The following is a 25,594-nucleotide window of genomic DNA, read 5'->3' as shown; positions in this document are numbered from 1 at the left end:
TGAGGAGTGTGTGGTTATATTATTCTATTCAGTATTTCTGTTCTAGCCACTGAGCTGTCGGGCCCCCATGAGAATCTGGCGTGCGTGCGGCTATGAAAAAACTTCTCTTTGATTTATAATGAACTAGCCAACCCTGTTGATTAGCGAGGGCTTGCCTGATGTCTGCGTGTAACAAGTGAAGATGAGAACAGCATTGCCTTGAAGATATGGAAGCTTTCGCTTCTCACTGGGACTCTTAAGCCAAGGTACACAAGGTGGGTATAGCACAGGAGCAACTGACCATTATACTGTTTCATTTCATTTCACTTTCATTCCAGCGGTTACAAGGAAAGACAATATTGGCCATTTGCAACTAAAGCGCACTCTCGCTATATCAGATTTCTAGGCCATCATTTTTCACGAGTGTTTAAAGTATACAGGCAATTTACAAGTTGTGCGCCCTACGTATAGTACTGTTGCACGGCAACATGCCAGACAGCACTGAGGCCTACAGCAAGAAGAGGTAGAGAAGGTCTCAAATTGTTTCAGTAACCTTGTTCCCACAACTGAGCAAAGAATGCATGACATTGCCGATGGAGAAAAAAAACAGACACTTTTTGTATGGTTGCAGTTGTACTGTCTCCTTGCATGCATTTTTTAAAAATTAAATAACATCTCTCATTACTCACAAAGTGATTGCCCGGGCTTTTGTCTACTAAAGGTAACTGTCACATTCACAGACGTTTATATTTTGGTTTACATGTCAATTCCGCAATACATTTCAATTGGGAGTGACAAATAACATCTTGAAGCATTTGAGAACACTGCGAGTGAGAGAACAAGCACTATAACAAATACTTTAAAAAGTGTGTGTTTTTTTTTATGCTAATGCTAAGTGTGTGGTAACAATAAAGCATAAATGTAACAGAAAACGGCCTTCCTCAAATGGTTCCCACAAATTTGAAAGCATAAACTTATACAGTACAATACAAACATGTCTTTTTTATGCAAAACTATTATAATTGCAGGGATTAAGGGATCCAGATTGAATTAAAATGCTGTTAGGGTATTGGTGTGCTGTGACCTGAGCGTTGGAGCACAGCAGTAGTTTTGCTCTCACCGGCCTGTCAGTTTGATTCTACTCCGAACGTCAACGTCATCCTTTGGGTTGTCATTCCGACTGCTTCCCGTGGTGAATTGTGCACTAGCAACAGAACAGCAAGAACACTTCATCGAGTCGGGCTATTTGACTTTCTGCGAGGTCACCACACATGCCCAAAGCTGTTTAGACCTCTCCTGCACGAGAGAGATGGTGCGGGAGGGGGGACAGGTAGCATATTCGCTTCCAGTGGCTCGGTGTGTGTGCAGCACTTTGTAGAGGACTGCCTGATAGAAAGGACTAAAGGGTCCTCAGTGTGACCTGTCCTTGGCTAGCATAGCACACACAAAATAAAACCTCTAGCATTCACACAGCATACAAATAAGTAAAATATTTATGATTTTACCACCACACACCATTAAATCGCACTCAATGATTGTTGTGTCTCTTCTGAACATGAGCAGTTTTGCTCATGTACATGGTAACAAGGATACCAAATTTTAGAGGTTTTCTCCTTGCAGTTGCACAGCTTCATGAAAATAATCTCCATTAACATGATTCAGCCAAGTGGATAACACTCTTGTATCCTGACCAGTTATTGTAATTCTAAACTGAATTGTTGGAGAATATCATCAAGAGCCAGTTTAAAAATCCTCTCAGACAGGCTGATGCAGTTGGACAACTTATTCCAAAACATAATTAAAGCATCAAAATATCAGAAATTTACAATGCACAAACGCAGACAACCAGCCAGCAAATGTACTGTCCAGTAAATACACGTGCAGTCCACAAAATAGACATGGACTTATCCCAATCCAAAAGGCAGCCGACAACTGTCTCTCTGGTTGGTTCCTTACGACCTCCTGAGGGGACTGCTCAGCTGTTGTGAGGACATCAGCACATACGTGCAGGTGATTCTGTTTGCAACATCATGTTAAGGAACTTGTAATCACAACAAAACACGCAAAATTGCAGTTGTGTGCAGTTGATGATTATGAAAAGTGTTCTTTATGGTATTAATTTATATTTTTTTGACAGCTGCAACTTCAAATGCTTAGTAGTAGATACACAGATGGGCCATTGGGGCCGTGCATCTCTACTTTAACCCTCTAAAGATATCACAATGATCGCGGCAATATTTAGTATTGTGCAGATGAAGAATTTTCCTCAATTTATGACATAAGCTTTTGTCGTGAGTGCCTCTGTGGAGAGGAAAACACTTATTGTCTAGAACATTGGAAATATTAGCGCACTTTTCAGATTGATTCAGGTTGTGCTGTGCATAATTAGAGATGTCAACATGGATTTCTGTGATTATAGATCACAGTTTTTAGATGTGATAAATGTGTATTTTCCGCCCTCTCAATCAATTAGTTGTTTTCTTAATAGATTTTATTTAATAAAGACAAAACCAATGTAGGCAGATATAGCAGTGAAATGTTTAGACATCCTTGCTCATGTTATGAAAAGTTCTGTTCCAACATTTAACTGGCACTGTGCATTCATAGTTATGTGACTTGAAATAAACTAAAGACTCTCAATCGGCCATAGTCGCGAATGTGAACAGTTGTTTGTCTTTTTCTGTCCCGCAAATGTCTGATGACCATTCTCGGGTGAACTGCGCCCCTTGCACAGCTGGGTCAGCTGGGATAGGCTCCAGGTCACACACAAACCGAATCAGAGCAAACTGTATATTAAAAAAAAAAAAAAGGATGCATCCTAAAAATAAAACAATGGAAAAAAAATAAATAAATACGTGTGTATATGGATGCTTAAGCATTTGCACTGAGGGCAAGTAGGGCTGGGCAATAAATCAAATTAATACGATACATCCTTATTTTAAACAATGAATCGTTGAAAATTTGCAAAATCGTGAAATCGAATTTTGTCTTTTGGATTAATAAAAGCTGCTGTTCTTATGTTCTGCTACATCCAAATATTTTTGTGAGTTGTAATTTCTCACAAGTGGTTTGGTTAACAAGACAAGTTTACAATAGCTACCAACTACTTAATTGGAGCATTTAAGCACAAACTATGAATGCTAAGTTTATGTTACAACTGATTCAGAATCAGTATACATTATTGTTGTCTGAACATTTTGCACAGGAGTTATTTTTGAATAAATGAAACCTTTAAATAAATGTTTGCTGGGTTTATTAGATTAAAGTCGATTAAAAATGTAATTGTAATCTGAATGACAAAATCAAGATTTTAGCCCTAAGGGGAAGCAGACCAGAACTCTCTGATCTGCCTTTGTCCACGCTCCCCAGCTGAAAGACACCATCCATCCACCTTTCCAAACTGATCACTCGGTGTGTAGAAAGGATCAAGCAATGCAAAGTGAGCAGCAGTAGTGCGGGGAGAGTTAAAAAAAAAAAAAAAAAAAAAAAAAAAAAAAAAACCTTGCATGAATTCACATGCTGTACTTGATCAAGAACGCAAACAGAATGCAGGATGAGAAAACATGTTTGGAAGGAGAGAAGAAACAAAAACAAACTGACTGAGAGACTTGGCAGGAGATATCAGCACCTTCACCGAACAGCTCTGATCTGCTGTTCTCACTCTTGTCCAAAAATGTAATTCTCCTCCCTTCCCAGGATTGCCTTTTCCATATGAATGTTGTTGCAGATGATATCCGACAATGTCCAACTTAGAATATTGCTCAATGAGGTGATCAAAACTGGTTGAGTAATTTTAGTATTAAATATTAAACCTACTCTACATGGTCACAGAAGTCGCAACCAAGATTTTCCTGAGCAGTCATAAAGCTCAACCATTGGGAGCATCTTCATTGGGAGAGCTCAAACTACCAGTCTTTCTGGGCGCTGTGGGACAAGCAGTCAACACTCAGACTCATACAACAAAGAAACTCGATTCACAAGGTTTGAGTTCCTTCGCAAAATGGTTGCCACCGAAGAGCAGTTAGCAAAGTGATTGACCAATTTGGCCAAAAGACTCAAAGTTAAGACCAAATTGTTGTCGACCGGCTCCCAAAACATTTGTTATCTAGACTTTTCCCCTGCATGAAAACGATGGCTATGGGCCGATAACCGGTTAAATGATTTAGAATTGGTCTGTTCTGCAATTGTGAGTCAGTCCCGTGAACTTTGCCGAATGATAAACAGCTGCACAAACGTAATGTGACCAGAAAGAAATGTTGAATTCTGCTGAGACACATTATAACGCAATTTGCAGCTGTGAAGACAGTTGTGAAGATTATATGTATATCCTCTTGACTACCAGAAAAAAAAATATTGTCCACTCATGCTTAGTTACTTCAATCTCACCTCAATCTTTGTAAAGTAACTGTAATACTGCAAAATAATCTTTTGAAAACAAAAAAGTTTTATTTTTAAGCTACGATGTGTCCACTACAGAGGACATTTTTTAAAACTTAAATGCTAGGCTCAAATATAGTTAAAATAATTCAAACAAGACTTTAATGTGTTCTTAAGAGTCTTATAGAAAACATGCTAAGAACATTTAAAGCCGAAATATGTTCAGTAAAAAGTGTTATACACTTACTTTTCCTCTTCCCTAAAAAGTGCTTGCACTGAGGGAAGCCATTTTCTTTTGTGATGCAATCAAAAAGGTAACAAAGCCCCACACCTACACATTTGGTATCATTGGAAAGCTCTGAATGTCCTCTGTAGAGCACAAAAGGAGTTAATTCAATCATATGCACTGGGTGGGAGATATTCAGGTTTAAAAAGGTCCACTGAAGAGGACAAATTTGAATTGCTGGTAGTCAGGAGGATATGCAATTTATACCATTGCCTTTGCATAAAAAAACTAATAAATTTAAGAAGTGCATCAGGTTGCAAGACAAAGTCCTGAGGTTTTCATGTTCTTTCCTCGACCATCTTTTCTATCTAAACATGCCATTGGCTGACTGATAAACAGCAGCCAAAAGCAACAGTGCTCAAGCAGCATAGCCTCTTCACTTCACTGACCGTTAGTCTTTTGGAGGCATCCACTTCTATCATGCCCCGCAGGAGGTTCTGACAGTCGGGAGGGATGAAGTGTGGCATGTGAAACACTCCTAACTTCACTTTCTCTAGAAGATTCCTCAGGTTGTCGTCATCAAATGGCAGCGCTCCCTGGAAAAATAAAGGGAGCAACAGAAAGAAATTGTATGTGGGGATGTAGCAAATGAATCTATTCTCACTTGATTTAATGACAGATTGAAGAGAAAAGAAAAAGAAGAAAAGAAAAAGAAGAAAAGAAAAAGAAGAAAAGAAAAGAAAAGAAGAAGAAAAAGAAAAAGAAAAAGAAAAGAAAAAGAAAAGAAAAAGAAAAGAAAAAGAAAAGAAAAAGAAAAGAAAAAGAAAAAGAAAAAGAAAAAGAAAAAGAAAAAGAAAAGAAAAAGAAAAGAAAAAGAAAAGAAAAAGAAAAAGAAAAAGAAAAAGAAAAAGAAAAAGAAAAAGAAAAAGAAAAGAAAAAGAAAAGAAAAATAAGAACATGAACAACAAAAGGTTGGCTCTGAGAAATAATATTTTCTCTCTCGCCCTCTCTCTCAATTCTCTAATGGGACCAATCTGCTGGCAGCAATGATGCAAAAATAAATAATAATCATCAGTAACATAAAAACAAGGGCATTTCGATAAATACCCCACTTTGGCATTTACCTTGTTCATTTAGCATTATCAGAGTCATTTATCAGAGCGAGCTGACATCTCACAGATGTTGCTATGTGATGAATGGCAACATCCGCAGGGTGATGAGATGAGGGGATGGGTGAAAACGTGAGGAACATTAAAAGAAACGTGGAGACATGCCAAACGGTGGAGTACCACAATAAGGACGTGCTTGCGTAAGTGATGATCTGAGCCGGGTTATAACGACTGGAGAGCACCACATACATCCACACAAATATTGCAATGTGCAATCACAATGGATACAAGGCAGAGAGCAAGTGATGGGCAAAAGACAACGTTCTATTCTATAAGATCAATCCAAAACGAGACCGAAAACAAAGACAACGCCTTCGGCCAGAGTGACTCTGTTGGCAATGGTATTCATTTTGAGCTGTCCTCTTGCAGTTTGACTGTATTAATTATTCATGCAGAAGGAGTGTGCAGGAACTCAAGCACAGCTGTTGATGAAACAAATCTGCGGGGCTGCATGTCTGGGAAAGCACATACATAATGAAGCTTGACAAAAAGGCACTATTATGGATCCCGTGGATGCTAAATTAGCTTGAGGGCGTCTCAGGAGTGTGACATTAACTCTCTGACCCACACGACTGCATTCAAAGCACACACACTTCTTGCCCAAGTGAAGTCAACCTCAGGTAAAGAGCACCAGAACTGTTGCACTGTATTGTCCAAAATGTTGCATCCAGACAGCATCAGCCAGCATAGATCAAGTTGACACACTCACCACCAATAGGGCAAAAAGAATGACCCCACAGCTCCAGACATCCGCTTTCCTGCCGTCATACTTTTCTCCCTGAGGACGAGAGTGTTAATGTTAGCATTAGTAAAACAAGCATGAAGAGGAAGCATTGTAAAAGAGCACGTGATGTATGGCAAAGAGATGCAAAACAATATCAACGGGGGAGATTATTCACATTTATAGCTTTGCGTTTTTACTGTGGCAATCTTTTGCAATAGTTCGGCATGAGCCACAGCTCCTAAAAGTCTACTTTAATTTGAATAGCCAAGCTCTATGTGTATGAAATGTTTAAAGCTAGTCGCTGGTGTTGGGCGGAAATGTTGCATCTCCAAAGCTATCATTTTGCAGAAACGCAAAACAATGGCATGTATGTTGAGCCATTAACATCAACATTGCCAAAGACAACAAGCCATTTTCAAGACTTTATATTAGCACCGACAGATATTTTATCACAATGTCCCAAAGAGTTTTTGTGGTGAGTGATATTTTCTGACATTTTATCCCAAATAAAAATGTAGTGAATTACATTTTGTTATCTACCATCTGGGCAGGACACATTTTCAAGCTTTTTTTTTTTTTTTTGCCAAATATGCACCATAACAATTCAAGTCTACATACTCGTTCAAATTCCAGGTTTTGGTGATATACGTAAAACCATGAGCCCAAGATAAGTCATTTCAAAACATTTTCCCCTACCATTAATGTGACCTATAACCTGCACAAAGGAATTGAAAGAATATATAATAAACAACTGAGATAATGTAATTTCACAAATGTGCAATTGGTGACAGACTCTCAAAAATTCACTTTTTGCAACATGGGGACAGATGAAATTGAACCAATGGATGGAAAATAACCCAAACACACACAGACCACAAAATGAAATTAACTTTTTTGGCCATAATTGCAGGTATTGAATGTTTGGTGCAAAGACAACACATATCTTTTGCTGTCATGCAAGACTGTCCAGCACTCTCCTTGGACTACTCTCTTGTTTTTGACTGCCTTTGGCTTCCCTGCCTTGTCGTTTTCCTGGTAATCATCACAGACTTCTGTCCTTGACTACAAGTTCAGTCTAGGCCAGGGATAGGCAAACCTGCTCAAAGGGAGCCACAGTCCTGTGTTTTAGATGTCTCCCTCCTCCAACACAGGTGAGGATCGTTATCAGGCTTGCTGATGAGCTGATCCTTTGAAACACCTGTGTCGGAGGAGGGAGACGTCTAAAACATGCAGACCTGCGGCTCTCTAGGACCAGGGTTGCCTAGGCCCTTCCTGCTGTTTGCCTGTGCCCGTGGCGCTTTGGTGTTGCTTTTTATTTTTACTCACCCTCTTGAAGGGGAAAAATATTTAAAAGTTGAAGGCCACATTAATGTTGGATAAAGTTTTGAAAGGATAGTTTTTTAAATATATAATAAAGAAAACAACACAGCCATTTGAAGAGGGTATGTAGACTTCTTAAATGCACTCGAAGTCCACTTAGTAAGAAGGAGAAAATGGGCAATAGATCCCCAATGTTGACTCACCCTGATGACCTCCGGACATGCGTAGTGTGGAGAGCTGTTGGGATGACAGAAACACAAAGAATGAATGTGCAAACTCATGGCAAGTCACAGCAAAAAGAAAACTTAAAAGTCATTTCATTCTTTTCCTGACAGCTGAGCCTCCGCAGCCACACAGCGTCGTGACTCGGCTTTATTAAGTCACGACGCATTAAAATGGCCTACGCATAAAATTGGGGGAAGAACAATTTTCACAAGCAATAAATGTCTGAAGTGAACATGGCTCAAGATGTGCTTCAGGAAGTTTGGACCATCTTAAGTCCTCTTCCTCACTCCAGCAAGGGCATCGTCGAGCAGCGGAGCAGAGCCACTCATCTTTACAATACCTGGATGTGCTGACAGTAAAGCCAATTGCGAGATTGACACATCAATATTATGCTCAGATTTATAGAGCTACCTTGCAGTTTGCTCCATGGGTGAGTGGAGCGGCTGCCGAGTCACTTGCAATGTTAAAATTTGATCGAGCACATTATGCACGTTATATAGAGGACACTCACCAGACAAATGTACGTCCTAATGTCTTGTAAATTGTAAATACTGAGAGATTCTTTACTCTCATACGCAGTACCGGTAGTTAAAAATGGCTAAGTGACAGTGTTTAGCAGAATTGTGCACTTTTATGTTTGTAAAGTCAACATTTTGTTATAGCTTTTGTATTAGATCATTAGTTTGTACAGGTGCACCTAGCTGGTGATTAGTATAGCCCCTTTATTTTTATTAGACATCTTCAAAAGAGGCAAAGGCTTCCTCAGCTTTCACTTCCTCCAGTCTCATTTAAGAGCAATAATGAGAATATTGTGTACAAACACGGCTTCGATTAGCTGTTCTTTTTGTGTATTTACTCATGTAGATCAGGTCGGACGTCCCCGCTGCCTCGCGCTGTCAAAATATTGGCCCATTACTACACCACCATCGTGCCAATGAAGTTTACATGTGAGCACATACAAATTTCAGCACTCCTGATTGCAAGCGTTTTAGTGCATTATGCAGATGAGCGCGAGTAAACAAAGCCTGAGATTTGCGTTCCATGGTTGAGAATAGCATGAACAAAAGTTCCAATTCTAACAGTATTGGCTACACTTTTGTGGCTGTTTTACAATCAGAAACTAAAAATTCGAAGAATAGTAAATTAGCATGAATGTTTTGCGATTTCAAGGAAAAATTGAACACATCGGAATATATACGTCTTTCTAAGTGGTCTTTTTAAGTGTGAACCAAATAGATATCTTAGTAATGAAATAAAATGTAAAATATAAACAGTCTTAAGCAGTCCAAGTACATTTTCCTTTTTTTTTTTTCTTTTTTTTTTATATATATATTATATATATATATATATTATATATATATATATTATATTTTTTTTTCCAAGTACATTTTCCTAACTAAAGTTTTGTGAAAAAAAAAAAAAAATGTAACACTATTATGTTTTCAGAGTACTTATCTTTGCAGTTTGAGTTGAACCGAGCATGTTCTTTGAAGAAACAAAAAATATTAACATTAAATAAATTGCAAAGCTGATTTGTGCAAGTTCATTTCCCTCCCAAATGTGTGTAGCTTCTCAATGCCTAAATCTCAATTCCCATCCATCATTTAATGGAACCAAACAAACAGCATGATGAACTCACAGCTGGTCCTGTGCAGACAGAATGCATGCATATATGTATGTACTTGTCAGTGTTTCTGCTCATTAACCGTCTGCGTGTATTAATGTATGTGCTTAGAGACTGCCCCAAATCTACATGGGGCCAGTATCATCTACAGTCATCTCCATCACCACCGGCAAATGTAATACATTTGTGCCAGGCTGCTGAAAGGCACCAGGAGGCCAGATAAATGCGTTTAATTAAAAGTTGTCATGTCTGCATTTAGAGATGAGACAGTCAGGGGAGCATGGACAATCAATAAAAAAAAAAGTATACAACACATGCAACGTCCACGGATAGATTGATGGTGCTGAAAGAAGACATGGCACATCTGCAGTTCCATTTGCATCACTTTGGAAATGTGTATACAAAGGAACGTGAAAATATGTGGCTTCGAGATTAAACATCGGTGGAGGAATTCAATTCAAGTCTTCTTGTGACCTACAGAAAGTTTGGTGTTCTTTCTAGGAAAAAGACACGCTTCTGACGCACATCTCTCTGTTTGCATCATCGATGAGTCAGAAGAGATTATGCCAACAAGGAACTATGCAATGTGAACAATATTATTTTCCTAGAAACTTTTTTTTTAATGCCACTGATATAGTGATAGAGCAAAATGAATTAAAGTGCATCCTTTTTAATAACAATTCAATTCTCAAGAATATTGAACATTTGCATTTAAATGTAGAATAGTCAAATATCTGGGCCAAGAAAAACTCAGGCTATTTAAAAATGCACTTCAATAAATATTAAAACAGCACATTTAACCACGATATCTGCAGTGGCAGAGTACAATGAGATGCCTCATCTCCTTCCGAATGTCCTCATTCACCTACAAGGCTGGAGTTTCTTAGGCAATTTGTACTGTCTATCTAGTTTGTAGTTAGGTTAAAAGCTAGGTGGGAGGGGGGGGGGGCAATGATCACATAAATTATGTTCACAGCATATCATTTTGAATATCATTTTTTAAAATATATTTTTTTATTAATCAGCAATATTTATATCTGTGCTAGTAGTGGTAGCGACAGGCAGAAAAATGACATGTTCTTCTAAGGTACAATCAAACTGTGTATCCGACTGTTGCATTTCATCATGTTGTCATCATTCCTGCAAATATATCTTATTTGTGCTCAATTAAATAAGTCAAAATTTCACACTGAATAAGTACATTTGTCGCTAAATTGAGACAAGATCATTACTTTAGTAGTCATATACTGCACATTCTTTTTAATACAATGTTTGTTTGGTGGTTAGTTACCCGCAGGTTCTTTCTAATGAAAAATTGGGATTTGCCACCCTCTCATGTTTTTTTTATTCTTTATTTGACTCAGCTCATTGAATAAATGTAAACATCAGACAAAGATAACCTAAGTGGTGATTTTACGTATATATTTAGGAAAAAACAATGTGATCTGGCCCTTTGTGAAAAAGTACATAAACTAATAACTGGTTGGGCCACCCTCAATATCAACAACTGAAATGGAGTCTTTCACATCTCTGTTGAAATATTTTTGGCCCACTCTTTCTTGCAGAATTGCTTTAATTAAGCTGCAATGGAAGGTTGTTGCGTACGAACGGAATTTTTAACATCATGCCAAAGCATTTCAATTGGATTCAAGTCCGGATATTACTCTGCCACTATTTATTTATTTATTTATTTATTTATTTATTTATTGTAAGCCATTATCCAGAAGTTGACATTCCTGCCTCAGGAATCTATGGTCAAAAGCACAATTCATGGTTCTTCCAATCAGAGCAAGTCACTCAGGTCTTGAATTAGAAAAGCAGCCCCAGACCATCTAGTATGATGGTATGTTTCTGAAATGCTGTGTTATTTACACCAGATGTAACGAGACACATGCCTTCCAAAAATCAATCTATGTGTGTAAAAGTAGAAGTTTGCTGCTGTCCTAAAGCTTTAGGAATTGCTTTGCAATCCTTTCCAAGACTGATGGAGGCCAATGACTTAATTCCTCATCTCTTCTTGAATTTCTTTGGATGGATGCATTTTGTTGCAGCTTTTTTTGATATCTTTTGGTCAACTTAATTTTGTCAGACGGGTTCTATTTAAGTGGTTTCTTGATTGAACTGGTCTGGACTGAACCAGATAACCTTTTCATAATGGGCCAGGTAGCTTTGAATATGTTGTTTACACTACTGAATAAATCAATTTAAAATTGCACTTTATATTGACTTGAGTTATTTTTGTCTGATATCTACATTTGTGTGGTGATCTTTAACATTGAAGATGTATAACTGCAAAAAACAAAGACTTTTCAAAGCACTGTTAAATGTGCTCTGCTATAGGAGGTGGTCCTAGTTTAGACATGAACATACAATACAATATAGAAAGCTAGGGAGGGGATGAAGGGACAAAACGTTCTCAGTACCCTGCACATGTTTTCGTGTTGCGTGTGTTTGAGTGTGTGTAGTTTCAGTTGGCGGTATAATCTGGGCAAAATTAGGGCTGAGTTTGTGACAGATGCCACAGGGCTTGCATGCTTGGTGTCACATGGTGTAAACCACTGAGGGGATGTTCTTCCTCATCAGGCAATTATGGTTTACATGTACCATTATATTCAGTGCACACTGTAATGTCAAGCACTTTAGGTCATTAAATTTGGGATGTAATCAAAGTTTTGAGACAAAAATGTCTCTCGCATCACATGTAATGTCAGTCTGTGTGTAACCTGCTAGCCTTCAACACCCAATTTGATCACAAATGTGCTGGTATTTCTTCAGCTTTTTGTGGCTTTCATGAAATGCATGATCCAACAAAAGGTCCAGCGCCAACAAGTGGCATTAAAAGAACATAAGAGAAGCAGAACATTATACAGTACATAGAACAGAGCATAGTACGTTCAGTGGGGGGGGTATCTGAAGTCTGATAATTTACAAAAACAAGATCTCCAAAAGGTTTAGAGCCATCTCCAAAAACTTTGATAGCCCTGTTTCAACAGTGCACAATGTTATTAAGAAGTTTGACAGGCATGGAACTGCCAAGAACCTCCCTGGATGTGGTGGGACGAGAAAATTTATATCAGAAGTCTTTGAAGGTCGGTGCAAATGGTGGAAAAAATGCCACGTCAAACATCCAAAGATCTGAAGGTCTGGGATCATGGCTTCAGCAAGTAACATAAGCAACACATTGGGCAAAGGCCAAGGAAGATACCATTCCTGAGGCGGACATCAAAAAGAACGACTAACCTTTGCCAAGGAGTACGTGGAGAAACCACAATCCTTCTGGAAACATGTTCCATGAACGGATGAAACAAAAATAGAACTTTTTGTGGGGCTGCTTTGCTTCATCTGGTACTGGAGGACTTGATCGTATCACAGGAATCATGAAATCAGAGAATTATTGCGACATGTCCTACCAAGTGTTAAAAAGCATGGTTTGACTCGAAGGTCATGGGTTCTCCAGGAAAACAAAGACCCAAAGCACAAGCCCAAAAGCACACAGGAATGGTTAAAAAGGAAAAATGGACTGCTTTAACATGGCTAGCAATGACGCCTGATCTCAATCCAAGTGAAAATCTTTGATATGAGCTTAAATCTGCTATTGGGAAAAGAAACCTGCAAACATTCAAGAGCTTGAACAATTTGCAAAGGAAAAGTGGGGGGGGGGGAAATACCAGCTGAAAACTGCAAAAAGCTTAGCGATGGCTCCAACAAGAAACATTTGGAAGCTTTCATCGCTGTCAAAGGGTGTGCAACCAAATATCAAAGAGGAGTGCCATTTATTGCTGGACATTAGGGGTGTCACGATTCGCCAACTCCACGATTCGATTTAAATTTCGATTTTGGGGTCACGATTCGATTTTTTTTTCGATTTTTTTTTTTTTTTTTTTTTTTCCGCTCCCCCACTTTATAACACAGAGGCATATGCTTCTGTAGGCTAAGGCTAGTCTATGATCATTGGTTCTATTCATTGTACAGTAAATCTTATTTCAAAAGATCGGCTACATATAGGTGATGCAATTTCCATATTATTTTTGTGTAAATTTATGTAATATATGATAATTGACATTAGGCAGGAATGATCAAATTCAAAGAATTTATTTACAATATAAGTTAACCGTCTTGTTCTTACTGAAGTGTAAAATAAAAAATAAAAAAACAAAAACAAAAAGTCACAGTGGGTGCCTGCCATCTATTGACTGTTTTTGGTTACAACAGTGTGCTGTGCGTTCCTCTTAAAATAATGTGCAATGTGCAACAACAACAAAAAATATATTGTATCCAAAGTCATGGAACAAATACAGCCTGAACAAACTATATCCCAACATTTACAGTTGCTGGGCATACTGTAGCGTGGTTCAAGCACACTAATTAAATGTTTGAATCCAGCGTTTTCCAAGGCTGCAGGTCTGCTGCTATAAATAGACCTATGGATCTGGCGTTTCGCGCGAGCTGAAGTGTGTGGAAGTTTCACTGTAAATGAGGATGAAATAGTTGGTTGGACCGTTGTTTTCCCACTTCTAGTTGAATTTGATAAATCTAAATCTTTGTGATGCCTGCGTAAATGTCCCGTCATGTTTGTCGTGTTTCCCGTTGTGACGGCTGGCGGCTCGGGCCCGCCGCCGGCTCCGCTCCCCTAGTATGTATGTGTGTGTTTGTGTCGGCTGGTGCCCGTATAATGGTACTTCAGTTTGAATGCGCCAGCGCGACACTCTGATTGGAGGACTGTGCCAGCGCAACACTCCGATTGGACGACTGTGCCAGCGCGACACTCCGATTGGACGACTGTACCAGCGCGACGCTATTGTGTATCCGTGTATTATACCCCTATTGGTTATTGTTGTTTCTCCTCCGTTCTGTCAGTTCTGTCAAATGCGGTTATTATTTGTTCACCTTCCACTTTCACTCCCTTGTCAAACCCCTGCCTGAAATTTCAATTAAAACTACTCAGATGTTAAAGTCGACCCGTGTTTATCTACTCTATATTTTCTGTTATTGTGTTACTTCCCTTCCCCTTGACGAGCCGGGCGTAACACCGTGGCCGAGTACAGTACGCGCACATAGCATATCTTGCAACTGTGGTCTTTTTATCGACAACGTGAACGTTGTCGACATAACTCACCGGGAACGCAAAATGTTTCCAAACTGGTGACGAGAGAAGCGGGAGCGGCTTGAAGCACCATTGCTGTGTCTGTCCGCGCTTGCCATCATGACTGCAGGAGAAGTCAGCTAACAAGTGCCGTTAGCTAGTAGCTGAATGGCTGCGTCTCATTTGCTTTCCTGGGAGGTGGCGGTGGCGGCGGTGGCGGTGGCGGCGGGCGCGGGGGGGGGGGGGCATCGAATCGTGTGTCCTCTCTTCTATTTCGATGCTCGAAATCGTGACGTAATTTCGATCGATTTCGATAAAAAATCGAAATCGTGACACCCTTACTGGACATGCTGTATTTTTTTCATCTTTGGAATTACAATATGTAAATTGAAAAACAATTTTCTTTTTTAAATTACGTTGGACGTCCAAATAAAAGATCCCGATGATATCAATTTGGTACTTTTCCATCTATTTCTGAAAATATTGGAGAGATAATGAAAAAATGAATGGATGCCACTGACAATATCGGTGATCAGGACTGTACAACTCAAGTGAAAAAAAGTTTTCGAGAGACATTTTATTTATCAATAAAGAAGTATGCCATGAATGTGCATAGCGGCCAGGTGGGATTCAGTACCACCAACAAGGTCAAAAACAACTGCTTGGAGGGAATGTGGTCTCTATTCCCATTCAGTGACTGTGAATGGTTGTCTGTCTCTGTGTAGCCTGTATTTTTTATTTATTTTTTTGCCTGGGATGAGCTTGAATATGAAATTGGTGAAGCAGTACAGAGCAAAAATATTGCATCCTTTGGTGGGGAGACAAAAAAAGGAAACCTCAAGAATGTGTCGAGATCATGCAAGCGTTTGTGTTGAAGCGTAGTGTCAACTGTACATTTATCTATACTGTACAGTAGTATGAGTTCTAAACCTGTCCTACATTCAGTGATTCCAGTCTATCTATGTTTCTGTTATTAATATGTCAATGCAGCTCCTTTATATACCAGCATGTGAAAGCAAGCCAGTGTTGGTTTTCTTTTTGGAGCATCCACACTCGTCAACTACACTTTGGGGTTCAATAAAACTTGTGTGTAGTCCTCCCACTTTGAAAGTGACTTTTCCACTTCATTGCAGTCATTGTGGGATTGATGGGCCCAGCATGGTCGTGACTAGCGCATCATAAAACCCGCAACTGATGTGAGGAGACAGTAATGTGTGTGGCCATGGCCCTGGCCCTGCCCGCAGCCATGGCACACTGTGAGACAGACCGTCTGTCCATCGCCAAGAGCTCAACCAGGCACGACAGAGGATCTGAGCACACGGCACAAAACAAGCACACTATTCGGGCACCTCCACACATCTGTGATACATTTGCTTTCTTTTCTTCTTTTCATTTAGAAGCATGCTTGAGAATATTTTCTCACCCGCAGCTGGTTTCCAAAAGACTGTCTCCAACCTGAAGAGAGGCCATGCCGAAATCTGCTATCCTGATGTTATTCTTTTCATCTAGCAACAGGTTCTCCGGCTTCAGATCCCTGTGGCTGAAACAGAACAGACAGAAGGATGTACAAGTTAATGAGACATGAACACAATTCACGCCTGTTCTACAAACTAAGTGAAGGTGAAGGCGCGGATCAAACACCCGAGGGTCACATCCATTCGTGCAACTCAGCACCTTCACCCTTTAGCGCACGGACCCCTGCTTGCCGCATCACCTCCGCCTTTCATCTAACTCATGCAGAAACCAGAGGCTCCCACCTCAACGCTGAAATGCTACACGGTGTGACAGCCCCCTACCGCGCCCTTTTCTTCTTCCATTTCCCTTGCCTCTCCTCCAATAATCCCATTCCTCTCATCTTGCAGACAGCCACCAGCAAACTGGCTGAGCAAAGCACACCGAGGGGAGCCCGCCACAGAGGTGGATGTTCATTAGCTGTCATTCATTATCACTAAACACAGCAAGGGGGTAACCTATTACCTTTCTTTAAAGAGACCGCCAGGGGAAAGGAAAAAAAAAAAAAAAACTGTGGATGGCTGTTTAAGGAGTAAAGTTATTATAGGACTTAACATTGTGAATGGCCCACTGAACTAGCCTTATTAGCAGAGGTAAATGCTGTAAGTGAAGGTCCTTCATTAAAAATAAATACATCAATGAAAACAATTTTGAGAATTGAGAGATTTTCTAAATAGCAAATTTGACATATTGCACCTGGTAAGAAAAGGTTTTAATCAACATGAAGTCGTATCAACCTTGGGGAGGGCACAGGATAACAAGCAAGTGCACTCAGGTATTCAACCTTATTCAGAAGCGTACACCATCTTTCACTGAAATTTTATGAGAACATACCCTGGAGCATCATTTTTAATGATTTCCTTGCCCCCTGACCATTTGACCGCAAGTGTTTTAAACATGTATTTAATTTATCTTATTTTATTTTATTGGAATAAAACCCGCATGCACACAAACACAAACAATATATTGAGTTTTGGCGGGAGACATTTGACAATGGAGGTTTTTTTTTTTTTTTTTTTAAATCTTCCCTGTGGCTGAAGTTCTTGCTCATTCAATTTATAGAGAGTGCAGTCATAAATCAGTTTCATTGACCTAACTGTGGGTGAAACTCGATAAATGTTAATTAGGAACATTTAGGACACTGTTGCAAAGGGCAGAATTCTTTACCAATTCCAGTGTAGAAATGTCTTTTTCTTGTTTGTGTTATCTATCTAGATAGTTATGGTTTGCACCTCTTGAAAGAATCGATGTAGCTTGATCAATCAGTTTCATTTCTACATATGTGAATGTGTGTCTGTGAGCGACACTAAGCTCTCTTTAAAAGACAAGGTGACCAGAAAGCAGACCCACTCCGAGCCAAGGAAGCGCTCCGCAAATCTCCTAAACCAGCTATGACACATTTTGCAATGAGAGGGAAGACATTGATTAAAAAAAAAAAGAAAATAAAAATCAAATCAGAGGCAAAATTGCTGGAATTTATCAGAATGTCACAAAGTACACTTTCCTCACTTGAAACTAATGACATAAGAGGGAGAACATCTGTGCACATTTGCCTTTGGACATCACAATAGACATTTAACCTAATATGGCATCAGCTGTTGTACAGCTTGTTTCCCATCCTGAGGGATTAGCTGTCAGGTGGTTTAACATCACAGTGGCACTCCATAGCCACTTTCACAATGCATTCCTTGTAAATTGGCTCATCAGCCAGTTTAGCAGCTTGTCCCTTTCAAACTTTTGTCTGGAGAATTTAATATGTGTGCGCATTATTCACACAGTCGTTGTGGCTTCCCACATTAAGATGATAAAATGTGTGATGATGTGCAAGCCACATTTGTTTTCCAGGTTCTTATATGATCACTTCTGTAAATGAAACCGAAACAGCACCCAAAATATGGCTATGAAAACTGTAGCCTGTGGGCCTACATTCTTTGTCAGTCTACTGTGCATTTATTGTATTTTCATTATTATTAAGAGTCCTGGCACCTTAGTTGACTCAATGCCCCCTCACAAAAAAAAAGAAAAAGGTTATTTATATGTTTATATTTTGCGTTAAACTGTATGTTTAATCAGGTGTAGTTATTTATTAATGATAATTGCTTTATTGGTGTTAATGTATCCGATTGGTGAGTTAATTAAATTAATAAATTAACTAAAACAGTCCAATAAAAAAAATTGTAGTCTTTTGTTAACATAAATTCTATTTTGTAAATGCACGTTTCAACTGTCTGCTTTAAAAATCAAATGGAGCCCTTGGGCACTGAAGTATGCCTGGCCAAATATAAAACATTATTTTTTGCAGAACTACCTGCTGATTTGGATTTTGAGTAACCTATACATACCATATTATTGTTTGTTTTCTCTGTCAAAGTGTTAATCACAAAACATCTGTGTTTCGCGGCTTTAGCTTTTAATAGCTTTGATGGTTTTATTGCCCAAGAGGGTGGCCAAAGTTGTTCGGTGTTTAACATTACATTAAATAGCTCATGAATTTCTAAGTACTCTCTGACCATCAGTCCAAGATACAAACAAGCACACTAAATTATTATCCAGAAGACCCATAAACATAGCTTCATTCAGTGTGTGATTACAGATCAAACGTATGCAAAACAAAGTAACCTCAAGAGGTGAATCAAAACAAGCAACGAGGCACAAATCAAATGATTTGCCGGTACTGACAGTTTCAGAGAACAAAAGTGCATCACAGGGGATGCAGCATTATTGGTTGGCAGGTCTCTATAATGTGATAATGTGATGGAAGTGTCTCCATAATGGGACATTTACGTGTCACAACTGCACTTTTGTCCTAGAATCTCACCTACACAGCAGGCCTTGCACAAATATGCTGTCGCAGCTCTATGTTAAACTCCTGACTGTTACTGTACTCTGCACTCTTTTACTTACCAGAAATGTAACTCTCCTCAAAAAAATAAGATATTTAAATGCATCTGCACAAAATGAAATATGACAGACAGTAACAATTAATGAAAAGTGCACATGAAGAAACAAATAGGACCAACACTTATTATTGTTTGATGATGGTCGGATTCAATAGCAGAGCTCTGCAGTGAATTGTACCAGTTGTACTGTATGTACTGTATATCTACTATACACGATGTCTGATCCCAATGGATCTGTTAGCCACATCATTCTTGTAATCTAACACTAAGAGCTTAATTACCTGTGAGGCTGTGATCATGTGCATGCTCACACTATTTGTCCTTTTACGACAGAAACATGTTGCAACTTGTAGCCTTGTCCTTATGGTGCTCTTTCACAAAACATTCCTGCCATTATATTAAAATATTTGTACCTCATCCAACTAAAAGACATATTGGTGTTTTTGAAAAAAATGCTGCAATTACATTTTTTTTTAAATAAAATTGTAGCTTTATTGTGTGCTGTGTGCATAATCAGTAACACAAGAACACTTGAAGCTAACACTAAAAGCCAAAACCATGCTGGTACCATTATCATACGCAAGTGGCGCTTTAACATCATTGTGACTTGAAATGCACCCATTTAGCCTACAGTGCACCTTTCTGTTACCCTACTGAATCTATCTTTAATTTTCCTCCCAAAGAGTTTCTCTTTCTTTTGACCCAATTAGAAATGTGCTTTCCAAAAAGGCTTTCGGCTCATATTCATTAAGATGCTGAGTACCAGCCTTGAATTGCATTCGTAGCAATGGTGCAAGTATGCAGAAAGATTTGTTGTGCCATAGATGAATAACAAAATATCAACAACATTTTTTGCCTTAAAAATAATCAGAGAAAGAAGTTAGAAATAGATAATTGAAAATTGTCTTTCTGTTTGCCTGCGACCTTCTGGTTACATTAAGCTGGATTTCTCATGATGAGGACATTACATATTCTCCAAACGAGTTTCCCCTTATATTGTGGTGTCAATCTGCACAAATCAAGTCATGAAAAAAATATATATATATATGATTTAAAAAACAAAACACTATTTGATTGGATTGAAATGTGTTATGTACGCAGTACTGCCACACCCAGTTTCATCCGGATCTGATCCAGATCGCACTATTGGCAGGAATTTAAACGCATTTTAGTCAGTGTCATGGAAAACACATTAAAGAACGATGTGGAACAAACAACCTAAAGTGAATGTGGGAGACTGACAGCCTTTGAATGTCCAAACAGGTCCTACAAGGGAGAAAAAGGACTAGTGACAAATGATGCTCGTTGTGTATGACTGCAACAGGTGAACATACAGGTTGTTAACTGACTCTAGTGCCACAAAATTGGCGAGAAAGCTCTGATCATGCTGTGGTCTGCCATTGATTTATGTTCTTTTTTCTCTAAATGGTTTGGGGGCTCAGATTCATGAAAATGCATGAAAACTTGCATGACTACCGTGTGGGAGGACAAAGTGACTGGGGAGCATCAAAATGTGCGTGTGTTGATACGCTTGACCTCAGACTGATTGTCATGGGCTCCTCACACCAGTGCCACTGGAAAAAAAAAAATCAATACATTATAGCCTTGCTGCTCAAATAGGAGCACAATTGTGTTGTAGAAGTTTGTGCAGACTGAGTAACAATGGGAGCCAGTTTGTACAAAAAGGCTCATTAAAATAACATTAAACAAAACAAACAATATATTATATTGTATGTTTCTTTAAGGTAACTAATTATATTTTTTAACAGTTCTTGTTTTCATTTTCATTGACATTAAATTAGCACAATTGAGCATGTTGGTGTGGCCCTCGACAAATATCACAGTTTCTCCCAAGCCCCTTTGAAAAATTAATTGCCCGCACCTGACTTACAGTAAGGGACCGCACAACCAGCTTGTGCATTTCTGGCGGCCAATCTTTTTAGCATCACGTACCGGTTTCACATATATTGATGATCAACCTAGTCTTTGTGCAATGATACACGAAGCCCCGCGAACAGCTACTTTTACCAACCTCTGCATTCTGCAACCTCTGCGTCAAGCTTGTGCATGATGCACGTGCGATGAATAAACTCTTCGGGGGGGTTTTTTGTTTTTGTTTTTGTTTTCTTGGAGTCTGAGCTGGAGTTTGGGACCATGCGCCGTGTTTTTTTTTGTTTTTTCCAGTTACCATCTCAATTGTGTCGTACGCTAGCTAACAACATACTACATGTCCGCGGGCACGAGCATCACCCTCGCCCATTCCACCCCTCCCTCACCACCCCCCAAGAAACCCGAAAGACTCCACACTGAAGGGAAGATACAAGCTGATAGGTGCAGCTGCAGTTAAAATGTCAGGGCTCTTTGTTACTCATCTGGGCATTGGTGGAGCATGCATGATGTAGAAAAATCTTAAGCATTTTAAACTCCGCAATGCAACTTTAAAATCACATTTAAAATCATCCCCAAAGGCTCATGCATTAAATTAATTACCAAAGACTAAAACAAAGAATAATTTTTGCTATAGTTTTAGTTTTGTAAACATAAAATGTAGTTTCAGTTAGTTTTCATTTTTAAAAAGCATTTTTGTCTTTGTGTTATTTCATTAACAAAATCGTTTTTTGAATTTTAGTTTTTTCATTGGTTTAGTTCACTAAAATAACCTTGGTCTGTGGACACCTTTCTTCGCTGACTGAATCCTGTGGTTTGGGTTGTCGTGAAATCTTACAAACCATAGCATGTGAGGTATAATGCGGTTGAACAAAATAACTGTTACTTAGAGGTATTTAGGTCAAACTTATGCTTGGGGCTCTTGCACAAGTGAGAACTTTTTTTTGATTATGTTCCCTAAACCCAAAACTAACAGAGCTAAAAGCAGTTTCTAGATAAAGCTATGGGGTTTTACGCATCGTAAGTGAAATCCCTCGGGAATTAAGAGGCACACCATTGTCTGCTACCGAAATAAGCACAATTCTGGTAACTACGACTGATTTAAGTAGATTTATTTTAATATTAACCGGAATAAGGATGTTTGAAAGTGTGTCGCACAGAACTGACGTCATCTCTCAGCAGCCAATAAAAAAGCACCTTCAGATGACGTCGCTCCCATGGTGTTTTTGAAATACTGCGCACAATTAACACATTAAAAAAATAAATAAAACTGATACTGAAACTAACTAAAACTAACCTAAAACTAAGCATTAATTAAATAACTAAAACTATTAAAAACTAACAGAACCACCCTGAAAACTAACTAAAACTAACTAAATGTAAAAAACAAAACAAAATAAAAACTAAAACAAAATAAAAACTAAACTAAAATGAAAAATTCCAAAACTGCCACAGACAAGAATTGCCACTTAGTAGCTCTTAATAAATCAATGACGAAAACGTTCTTAAAAATTAACTTGAATGCATTGAATTCTCCTTCTATGCAAATTCTGCCGTAGATCCGTCTGCAATATGTATTTAGAAATACAATGTGGGTGGCAAACAGAAGCACGAGGACAAGGCAGGTGTGGAGATGCAGGCTCGGCATGTGTTTAGCCCCACTACCTCCCACCCTTCACATGGTGAGTCACACAGGAGCAGCAGCAGTTCTAATAGTCTGCGTGCGTCTCCTGTGCAGTCAAGAAGAAATGGAAGAAATGATTGCGGAAATGCTTTTTTATTGAGGGGTTGCTGGGATCTCATTAGCCGGTATGGCGAGCGAGGTGAGGAGGGCTCATTGCGTCTTCCTGTGTGTGTTTGCCTCTAATTGAGGATGGGAGTAGAATGAGGGAGAATCCGCCTCACCATGACTTACAAGGCATCCTTTTCTAAGAGCGTTAGTGAGCGGATTTGAGCAGCCAGAGAGAAAAAAAAAAAAAAAGAAATAAATCTGCTGGTGAATCTCCCCACGGAAACTTTGGGATAATCTGTATGTGTACATGCACTAGATGTCAGGTGCTTTACCCTAATTGGATTAATCCGTACTACCCTCACTAATTATACACTTTGGACTTTCTTTGCCTAAGGCGAGACAGATCAGAGGTACAAAAGCCTTAAATCTTAATTCAATTCTTAATTATTTATTGTGTGAGACTAAATCTACGCTACCTGAACAATAACCTCAGTAACATGCACCATATAAGGTAAACGCTTTTGGAGAGACTTTTGCTATATATAATAGCTCCCGCATAGCTTTAATTATTAAACAGCACTAGCCAGAATGTAATTGCATTCACAATAAATGAAGTGTGCAAAGAATATCAAATAAGTCACCTGCATATAATTAAATATAAATTCAACTCTGCATACTCACTTGAAAAACAATGCAATTATGGTGTTTCCTTTTAATTGCCTCAGCGACAAATAACAGTAGACAAATTTATCTCCCGGGCATTTAGTGCACAGCATCAGCTTCCCAGTTGGTGCAAGTCTTCCTCCTCAACAGGAGGCACACTGATGTGCATGACAAAGCACATTATGACACTCATGTTGGCGTAATCCATATATACAGTACATCAATGTGGCATGTCATGAAATCATGCTTTTAAGATGATATATTTTACCTGTAAGTATCATCATAAAACAATATAGTTTTGGGGAAATGGCGGAGAGCAATGAGTGTGGTACAGTGAGGAGATCGTTTAAAAAACTGTTGCAACTTCAATAGTACGACCATAGTTTGGAATTAAGGTGTTGGGTACTGAGCAGAAAAACAATCTGCAAAATTTGCCGAGCGGCTGATTGCACACTGAGGTAATACTTCAGTTTGAAAGAAAATGTGAAACATTGATAACTTGTGTTTTTGATACATTTCTGTTTATCTTGAAACAGACAAATAAAGTTCTATTCTATTGTATTGTATTCTCTTACAACTCTTGCACGAATTCTGTCAACTCTTCTCTCCTTCCCAGACTTTAGTTTTTACTACGAGTAGTCCTCAACTTACGAACACAATGGGTTCCAAGAGGCTGTTTGTCAGTCGAATTGTTTGCAAGTCGAGACATTTTAGTTTGGAAAAAAAACATGCAAATAAAATCAAATAAAAAGAACTCTAAAACAAATCAAATAAAATCCAGCTTGCCTCCACATGCCCGTGACACTTGTGATGATAAGCGGCTCAGATAATGGATGGATGGATGGATGGATGGATGGATGGATGGATGGATGGATGGATTAAATTACTGTATGGACATATACTATGTATACATAAATTAAATTTAACTAATTAAATTACATTTTTATACAGTACAATACACTGTAAAAAAAAAAAGAAAAAGAAAAAAGCAATATGCCTACATAGATGGTGTAGGAGAGAGAAGAGGTCCATGGTGATTGCCTGAAGTTTCTTACCACCACCACAAGGCGTGCCTTGTGCCTTTTGTCACCACCACCAATATAATCAGCCTTTACATAATCAGCCATGCTAAATAAAGTCTATTTGCATTAAGTTTACTTAAGTGATGAGATGCTCATTACAACACAAGTATGTCGCGCCCCACACTGAGAGAGCATGAGAGAGAGAGAAAAAGAGTGAGAGAAAGAGTGAGGGAAAAGAGAGAGAGAGAGAGAGAGAGACAAGAAAGAAAGATATGAGATGTGCGCATGTAACGGTGCTGCAGTTTCCCGATTGCCCTAAATGTCGGCCATGGAATACGAAGCTTGTGGCCACATCTTTCTATCTACGGACACAAGCTCTTGTGACAATATTCCACTTTGTAATGAATTTTCATGTTGCCATGGTTTAGGCAGTATATTTTTTTTTTCATGTGTGTCGCCGCCAGTTGGTATGTGTGTACGACATATGGCAAAACTTTTGGATTTTACTGTACGAGTAGTAGTAGACCCTGTTCCATCGGGATTGCTAATTTGAAGTGTAAATAAGTGAGTGTTCTGGGGAAAAATCTGTTAGTGAGCCCTTCTTTGCCAAAATAACACATCCAGATCACAGGTGCTGGTTAGATCGTTGCATTTACCTCATGAAAAATGGAAGCCAGTATTGCATTCACTTTTTTGGTCAGTTCGTTAGTTTTCACACGTAATGACACAGAGGTTTGTTTTTCCCTTTTTGAAAATTAAAACACCATTCAGAAACTTCTTTTTGATTTTTATTTTTTATTTTTTTGAGCACTTCTCGTTACAAAGCAGTGCAGTTGTACCTCATTGCCGCAATTGGAGTGGACAGATTCGCATCTAGCTGTCCTTGCAATTCACTGCTTTCCATTCAGCTTGCTCATGATTGTTCTTGGTAAATTCTCCACAATCAGAAAAGCGGACAAAGAGCAGATGGACACTAAAACCTCACAGCACCCGATATTGTCAATGGGGCCTACTGGCGGCTCAGATTACAGTCAGCAAACAAACATCCAAAATCTGCCATGCAAGTGTAACAAACAAGTTTAACTCATTTGCTCATGGCCCAAAACAAACACAAATTGCACGCACACACACAAACACTCATTAGCAGACAC

The 25,594-nt window shown here is 38.9% G+C and overlaps 1 protein-coding gene across 6 annotated transcripts in view; it reads right to left on the bottom strand.

The window, feature by feature from the left end:
* Positions 1-25,594, bottom strand: part of brsk2a (BR serine/threonine kinase 2a) — a 188,995-nt gene that overhangs the window by 28,059 nt on the left and 135,342 nt on the right. For all 6 annotated transcript variants that reach the window (XM_077515990.1, XM_077515993.1, XM_077515994.1 and 3 more), the window contains exons 5-8: positions 16,151-16,267; positions 7,999-8,032; positions 6,461-6,529; positions 5,032-5,178 (exon numbers count right to left, since the gene is read on the bottom strand). In XM_077515990.1, coding sequence (XP_077372116.1) covers positions 5,032-5,178; positions 6,461-6,529; positions 7,999-8,032; positions 16,151-16,267 — 367 coding nt within the window. The remainder of the gene's footprint in view (positions 1-5,031; positions 5,179-6,460; positions 6,530-7,998; positions 8,033-16,150; positions 16,268-25,594) is intronic.

The sequence above is a fragment of the Festucalex cinctus genome, chromosome 3, assembly GCF_051991245.1.
Source record: "Festucalex cinctus isolate MCC-2025b chromosome 3, RoL_Fcin_1.0, whole genome shotgun sequence".
Classification (NCBI taxonomy): domain Eukaryota; kingdom Metazoa; phylum Chordata; class Actinopteri; order Syngnathiformes; family Syngnathidae; genus Festucalex; species Festucalex cinctus.
Note: the sequence above shows the minus strand (reverse complement) of the source record. Positions and strands in the feature narration are given on the sequence as shown.